Source organism: Carassius auratus, unplaced genomic scaffold (assembly GCF_003368295.1).
Source record: "Carassius auratus strain Wakin unplaced genomic scaffold, ASM336829v1 scaf_tig00015409, whole genome shotgun sequence".
Taxonomy (NCBI): Eukaryota; Metazoa; Chordata; class Actinopteri; order Cypriniformes; family Cyprinidae; genus Carassius; species Carassius auratus.
The window spans coordinates 137074-145698 of NW_020524587.1; the positions used below are offsets into that span (position 1 = coordinate 137074).

General features: G+C 38.9%; 1 protein-coding gene across 1 annotated transcript in view; it reads left to right on the forward strand.

The window, feature by feature from the left end:
• LOC113074832 (pappalysin-2-like) overlaps nt 1-7954 on the forward strand; it is a 30661-nt gene extending 22707 nt beyond the window's left edge. Inside the window, 8 exon segments of the mRNA XM_026247568.1 lie at nt 1284-1477; nt 1664-1777; nt 2655-2790; nt 2875-3049; nt 3812-3974; nt 4406-4583; nt 7735-7850; nt 7853-7954. Of these exon segments, the coding sequence (XP_026103353.1) occupies nt 1284-1477; nt 1664-1777; nt 2655-2790; nt 2875-3049; nt 3812-3974; nt 4406-4583; nt 7735-7850; nt 7853-7954 (1178 nt within the window).
• Nucleotides 7955-8625: the final 671 nt, after the last annotated feature.

Below are 8625 nucleotides of genomic sequence, written 5' to 3' on the forward strand. Positions count from 1 at the left end.
TCCCGAAGTCCAGTAAACTGACAGTCAACAAACTTGTTCTCTTGTGTTGTGTTGAGCTGTGGATCACCAGATCTTACTGTTGTTTTTATTTCTAGGCTGACAAGGGGAAAAAAATACAAATAATCATGTTCCCCATTATGCATTTTGAGTAATTTCCTTGACAGCAAAGTCTGTGATATCTGATAATTCGATCTGAATATTTGCGCAATACATATCCAGAGGTATACAAAGATTCAGTCCAGATTTCTACGTTTCCAGTCCAAACTGTGGATTTTAGGTCATTTACTGTAACACAGCCGGTGGTATTTCTTATAATCAAGATAATCTTATTCAATATTTTATGTCATCACACTATTGGAAATGGTCCAAAGTATTGCATGTACAGTATGCGGTAAACTGCAATTGATCTTTTTAACAATCATAACAATCCAACTGTTCTTCATTGTTACATTATGTACTTGAGTGAGAGTACTGCAGTGCAGAAAGACTCACAGGAAATGTTTGGAGAAAAAAAGCAAATAGTTCACCAATTTAGTCCGTGTTGTTTTCGTGACTGAGAGCACTACATTTTCTGTGAGCGTGATGCACGAGAAGTGTCTAATTCAAACAGAAGCATAGACAAAGCAGCGACTAACTCACATGCCGCAAACTTCCCAATGTTTTCATAGTAGCTTGTAACCGCATTTTTGTGGATTTAGGGCATTCAGGAATGGCTTTTTTGTGATATTTGTTCTAATGCCACATTATATTATCGCCACACGATCATATTTGGGGAGCAAAGATCAACAAAGCTTAGGAGAAAATCCTTTGGCACTGGCATGTGGGTTAGGTCAGTCGTTCTGCAGCAGAGACGGCCAATCAAATGCTTGTGTTTTTAATTTGTTGTTAGAACACTTTTGAGCGCCTTGCCTTTGATAAAGCTGTTCCCACCAATGAGTCACTTTTCTCTTACCTTGCAAAATTCTCAGACAAGAACTCATACAAAACTCTGATGTCATTCACACGTGTCTCTCTCTAACGAATTTGCTTTAATAACAACCTAATTCTCCTTTAAACCCCATGTACACTTATGTCATAATCCATTCATACGCCATGACATCATCCACATATTTGTGTGATTGTTTATTTAATCCTCTCAGTGGAATCACATTCTTTTTATTTTCAATTCACACAGTCTCACATACTTGTTATGAAAACACAATTACATCTTGGCAGTGGGGTCATTATTTGTTACTAATGATGAGTTTGTGCTCACTCTCTCTTGCTTTTTCTGTCTCTCTCAGGTCGGCCAAGCCTGTGCTATGTTTTTGAAGGGGACGGAGTGTGTGAGGAGTTCGAAGTACGCTCCAGCATCCAGGACTGTGGCTTTTTCACTCCTCGGGGTTTCACTGATCAGTGGGCATCCACTGCCTCAGGCTCACATCAGGACCAGAGGTGCCCTGCCTCGAAGGTCACCGGGAAGCCTGTGCTCACTCAGGTACACAAACACTGTAGAATTCATTAACCGTTGTAAACTATTTATCTGCCCCACTGCCCCACTACTGAACATCATTTGAAATGAACCTCTCAAATGAATAAAAAAAAATAAAAAAAATCTGTTAATGCTTGTTTTGAATTAAATTTTACATTTTAAATATCCTTTTTCTTTTTATATCCTCAACAGATGTGCAAGTCACAGAATTTTGACATAAATGAAGTAGTGACTCAAGACGCATGGAGCCCCTGTACTGCCCATCTGAACAGTTACTATACTCAGGATCAGCCTGTCTGGCTAAAGGTACACACACTTGCTCATTGAATGAACACTGAGTGTAAATACTTCAAATTTGACAGATTATTCAGTCTATATTGGGCAATTTAATACACGCATTAGCTTCTCCCTCTGCTGACTGCCTTGAAAATAAATATTGCACATTTTGTGTTTTCAAATACATTTTGAACAATGGTTTGTTAAACAAAGGAAAATTAATATAATTTGATTTGAGAAGTTTTATGTACACAACTGATAAAGTTCGGGGTCAGTAAGATTTTTTTTTTATTTTTATTTTTTATGTTGGGCAGCACCACTGTTTGAAACATTTATTGTAATACGAAATAATTCTAAATAATTTCAGCATATTAGTATGATTTCCGAAATATAATAAAAAATATATTTTTTATATTTTAGTATAAAAGTTTTTGCTGTATTTTTGACCAAATAAATGGAGGTTTGATGAGCATAAGAGACTTTCAAAAACATAAAAAAACGTACCCAAATTTTTAAGGGCGGCAGTGGCTCAGTGGTTCATGTAGGTTGTCTACAAACCAGAAGGTTGGTGGTTCAATCCCACCTGACCAAGTGTCGAGGTGTCCTTGAGCTAGACACCTAACCCCAGCTGCTCCCGACGAGCTGGATGGCGCCTTAAATGGCAGACACCGTAGTCGGTGTGTGAATGTGAGGCAAATTGTAAAGCGCTTTGGATGGCCATGTGGTCTGTTGAAAGCGCTATATAAATGCAGTCCATTTAACATTTAACAGTAGTTTATGTTCACATTTATTTTATATGATATATATATATATTTGTGCCATCCTGCCTACTCACACTGTTCATATATTATGTTAGCCAAGGATCCATATATTAATTGCTAATAATACTGATACATTGTTTTTGCAGGTAGGATTTGAGCGACCGGGTGTAGCAGCCTCTGTTATTATCTACCTTGCAAATGATGGTAGTTGGCATGGGGAAAATTGCAGGAAAACGGTGACCATTGAACTGTGTGACACCACTGGAAAAAAACACCTGCTTGGTAACACATAATATGCTTAATTTAATTGGGAAAGATTATAAACTTTGTATTTTAAGGAACTCCGTTGTATTTTCCTATCCACAGGTTCGTACGAGCTCTCATGTCAGTATAACCCCCTAGTGGTGAATGTGACTCACAAACTGAGCGTGCCATTCTACCAGACTTCAGCAGTGCAGCTGAACTTCTCCTCCTCTCAAGTGGCGGTGTTGGCAGTTGCATTGCGTACATCTTGTCACTTCAGCGCCTTTGCCCTGACTGGGTGCGCTGAGGGTGGGGTCTCCCACGACTTACAAACACACATACACACAGAAACTTTTGCATTAACACATGATAAAAACACTAAAAGTTAGGGATCTGTATGATTTTTTTTTTTATGTTTTAGAAAGAAGTCTCTTATGCTCACCAAAGCTGCATGTATTTGAAAATGCACTAATATTGTAAATATTATTACAATACAATTTTAAATAGGTTTTTCTTTCTTTCTTTTTTCTTTTTTAATGTAATATGAATTTTCAGGAGTCATTATCCCATCTTCAGTGCTCATAAAACTTCCCTTGTTATTATTATCAATTTTGACAACAGTTGTGCTGCTTTATTTTTTTTTGTGGAATCCATTATTATTATTATTAATTATTATTATCGTCATCATCATCATTTTTTCTTATAAATAAAACATTATAAAGAACAGCAATTATTTGTAAAATAAATCTTTTGTAACATTATAAATCTCTTTACTCTCACTTTTATTCAATTTAACATCTTCTCGCTGAATAAATATAAATTCTTAAATAAATAAAAAATAATATAAAAAGTCTTACTTATCCCAAACTTTTGAATTGTAGTGTACAAATTAAAATATAAAATGGATCACACAAACTACAGTATATGGAGACTGTTTAAAAAAACTCTTACACAAAGACAAAAAAAAAAAAAAAAACATTCCATCATGTTTGACGATGGTTATAATGTCTGTCTTTGTCTACAAATAATAATGAACATGATATGTGTTTTTCTCACTCAGATGTGTGCATAGGCTGTGCAGTGCTGAGTCATGCAGTCCTCTAAACATCGAAGATGCTTCAGTCCGTTGTACTCAAGTCATAGACTCTAAAAACTGCTCTGTTTCTTGTCATCGTGGCTATACACTTACTGTTCTCCATGGCCAGGGCCTTCCTTCTGATCAAGTGCGTACAAGTAATAACAGCCTGCTTCTCTCTCTCTCTCTCTCTCTCTCTCTCTCTCTCTCTCTCTCTGTGCAATAACCCCTCTAAGAAAGAAAATTACATCTCCTTGCTATCTAGTTTTTGCTAAATAGCAGTGAGATTAAATTAGAACAAATTACTTTTTCTGAAGATTTTCCTGGGAAGAGATCTCAAGAATGACTGTTTCACATGCACAAACATTTTCTGATATAAATCTAGTTAGTGTCTCAGGTAAACATTAAAAAAAAATAATAATAATAAACAAAAAACTTGTGATTAATACAGCCATATGTCAGACATAGTCATGGTCATAGTCAGGCTTAGTCATGTAAACACCTTATTCAGGAAGTCCACTGTAACACTGTGACTTTATAAGTGGTTGTCTTTCTCTGTCTTTTTTGTCCTCTCCTCAGACGGAAGCAGAGCTGATTTGTGTGCATGGAGTGTGGGACCGTGTAGTGAGCTGTCAGCCAGTGGACTGTGGCCCACCTCCTCAGTCTCATGTCTACTTTGCCTCCTTCTCGTGTCCCTTGGGCACCATATTCGGCAAGCGGTGCACCTTTTCCTGTAACGCCCCGGCGGTCTTGCAAGGTGAGGAGAGGAACTGGCCTACAGTGTGAGACCTGAGGGTTTTTGGAATCTTTACATAATAATTGTGCTTTTTTGGGATTCCCCAAATTTACTATCAAATTGTAACTAAAATTAAAAACACATGTAAAATATTAATAAAAACAATAATAGTATCTCGATAATACTACAAAATCTGATAATAATGGAATTGTTATTGTTATTATTACTACTTGTTGTTTGAATATGACATTTGATTTGATTATGAAATATGATATTATAATAAATATGAAATTGATATGATTTTAAATAATTGTATTATTTTATGTGTTACTGTTACCTTATGTCATTATATCCGTCAGAAACAATCTTGCAAAAAGATAAACACTGCACAGATATCACTATATTATACTATGTCAGGCCATGTCATATTATAGTATAAAACGTCTTGGTTACGTATGGTAACCCTCGTTCCCTGAAGGAGGGAACAGAGAAGTCAGTACGGATGTCCGAAAAATTGGTATATCGCTTCGTAGTGTGTAATCTACTTTGAGTGTAAACTAAACGAGCCAATGCACATTGGCATGCAATATTGCATCCAGCTGCAGCTGATTACAGCTTGAGCATAAAAAGGCAGCAGGTCCAATGCATACCAGGTATTCGCTGAGGAGCTGAGCCGGTGATCCATACGTTACCATACGTAACCGAGACGTTCCCCTTCAGTCGGTCACTCTCAACGTCACTTCGGATGCCCGATGAATTAGGATTCCTACCAAAGTGTCATGGATTCTGCCCCTTTAAGTGCCCTGTGCGAGCCACCTGTGCCCCTTTTTGTAGACTGGGGCTCGCAACAAGAAGTTTCATTCACCATTACGGAAGCACTACCCACTCAGTGAGATTGGATAACACTGGGAAAACATACCCGTTCCACTTGGAACAGGGACGCTGCGGAAGCTCTATCCTTCCTGAAGGAGGTCTCGGGAACAAGTACACATATGAAAATCCGTTAAGGTGTAATGGGAAATTGGAAGTGACTGTAACCCTCTTGGAAATGGCCGAAGTCTGCTAGGATGCTCCGCCACGTCTGGCTGCAGAGTTGAGAAAGGAGATTGAGGACAGTGTCACTACCCATTTGCCTCTCAGCATGCCTCTCAGTGCCACTACCCATTTGAGGTGAGAACACAGTAGGATACCAGCACCACACAAAGGCTATAGAATCTAGACGCCCTTCCCACAGCTCTACAAATATCTCTTAGCAAGGTGCCATGAGCCAGCGCCCAGAATGAAACACTCCTAGTTAAGTGAGCTCACAACCTGAACGGGCAGGGCATACCCTGTGCTTGATAAGCCAGGGTGAACTCCCCTGAAGGGAGTTGTAGGAACCTTGGGCACAGTCAGCCGTCCCAAACTCTAGGCACGAATCGTCGACCGAAATGCGTGCAGGTCCCCAACCCTTTTGATGGAGGCCAATGTAAACAGGAGCAGAGTTTTCAATGAAAGAAACTTTAGCTCTACTAAGTGCAAGGGCTCAAATGGGTATGCGGGGGGTGGGGGGGGGTTAATCTCCTGGCCCCTCTGAGGGACCTGTTGATCAGGTCATGCTTACCCAGTGACCTCCCTTCTACTGGGTCATAGTATGCACCAATCCCAGCAACCTGGACTTTGAGGGTGGAGGGAGACAGTCTTCACTCCAGTGCTTGCTGTAAAAAGGAAAGCATGACCCTGATCGGGCATCTCCTGGGCATCTTGCGAAAAGAACACCACTAGATGAACAGGTTCCACTTCAAGGCATGTCTTGTAGACGGTGCTCTCGCCGAAGTGATGGTATCCACTATTTCCCATCCAGGAACCAGACATGAAGTTTACAGAGGTCTGTACATGAGTGCCATTAGGTGCCCCGTCTTTGAGTCAGAAGATCCTTCCTCAGAGGAATCTGCCAGGGAGGGGCTGTTGTAAAGAGCACTAGTTCGGGGGACCAGTTCAGAGTGGGCCATTACAGTGCCACAATCAAGACCTGCTCCTCATCTTCCCTAAACATGCACAGCTTCTGTGCGAGAAGGCTCACTGAGGGAAACGTACATTTGTGCAGGCCCCGCAGCCAGCTGTGTGCCAGTACATGTATGCCGAGTGTTCCCTCAGACAGGGAGTAGAACAACTGGCAGTGAGAGGTCTCTGCTGAGGCAAACAGGTCTACCTGAGTGGCTCTAAAATTTCTCCAAATCAACTGGACTGTACAGGGATGGAGTCACCACTTTCCTGGGAGCATAGCTCAAGACAGCTTGTCGGCCATACAGTTGAGCAAGCCCAGAATGTGAATGGCATGAATTGACCTCAGAACTTTCTGACTCCAAAAGAGGAGGTGGCGGACGAGTTGCAACTTGCAACAGGAGCGCAGACCACCTTGTGAAAACCAATGTGATACTTCTCTTCTTAGTTATTAGAAAAAGAAAGTGTTTTTCATATTACTGGAAACCATTTATGCCTACACAAAAGTATGTGACACTAATTTATTTTTTGTCATATTTATTCATTTATTATGAATTATAATTATTTTCATGCATAAATTACTTAAATATTCTATTCTTTGATTAATGTTTTGGTTGCACTTTATTTTACAGTACATGTACTGCCATGTACTTATAGTGTACTTACAGTGTATTTATCTAAGAAAGTTCTGGTAATACAAGGGGTAGGATTTGGTTTAGGGGTAGGTTCAGGTTAGTACCTAGTTATTACATAGTTATTGTAATTACTATAATAAGCACATAGTATGTACATGAGGAACAGGGGTGTAAAATAAAGTGCTACCAATGTTTTTAATCTATGTCCTAAAATAAATTTTATATTTTGGGGTACATAAAGTAAAAACGGTATGATATGATTATTTGATTATATGATTATTGTCCTGATATGATAATAAAGTAAGAACATAAAACTTTAATAAAGAAATGACTGAAAAGAAAAATATTAGTTTGGCATAATCTTCTATTATAACATATAATCTCTCTCTCTCTCTCGTCTCTCTCTCTCTCTCTCTCTCTCTCTTTCTCTATTTAAAGACTTTTGTTTGTTTGTTGACTAAAGTGTGTACAGCCAATGAACTACTGATATAATCTTAGGCAAGCATTTTATGTTCCATTTTGATGCAGTTTTCTTGTTGGAATGTGTTTTTCAGGTGAAAGTGACACATTGGTTTGTCTTGAGGATGGACTATGGTCATACCCAGAGGCTTACTGCAAGATTGAGTGTCCGGATCCAACTTCTGTTCCCAATGCCACACTGCTTAGTTCCTCAGTGTCATGGAGGCGGGCATTGATGTGGGCACTGTGTGCCGCTACAAATGCAACCCGGGATATTACGTCACAGGCACACTCAACAAAAAGCCAAGAAAGTGAGTTGCAGTCTGTATGGTTTGAAACCGATTTCCAGACATTTTTTTTTACGTTAACAAATTTTAAAGGAAAAATATGTGGAGAAATGTGAAAAAATACAAGTTTTTAAGGCAATATAATCTGCTTCCATCATCTAGGTTGCTCACATGGTTTTCATAAGATCAAAATCTTGCTCCAGGTGTTTCCCAAATATCTTTCAGCAATGGAGTCAGCAACATATTCTGATAAATGGTCCGATGGCATGTTGTTTTGTTATTCCATCCAATCAAGCTATAGCATATTTTAGCACATCTGAGAGGAGTATTGTTTGCACCTGCCTCATCTTTATGAGTAATTAAAATGGCTGGTAAAATACCTCAGTGTCTTTTATCTGCTTTTAATTGGGCATTCATACCAATAGCTATAGCCAGCATGTCTCATTAAGCCATTTAAATAATCCTGTTTATTAAGACCATTGGCATGTTTGTTCTGAAAGGCATTTCATTATGAAGGTTCAGTAAATGGTTTATGACGTTCTAAAGAGAGGTGTTATGCTATTATCAAGGTAGTTTTAGCCTGTGCTTCTGTATGATCTTTCTCAACGAACATTACACCCTAAACTACATAAACTACAATTCAAACTACAATTTATTTCCTGAGGATTTATTGACTATATTTAGTCATATCAGATGGTT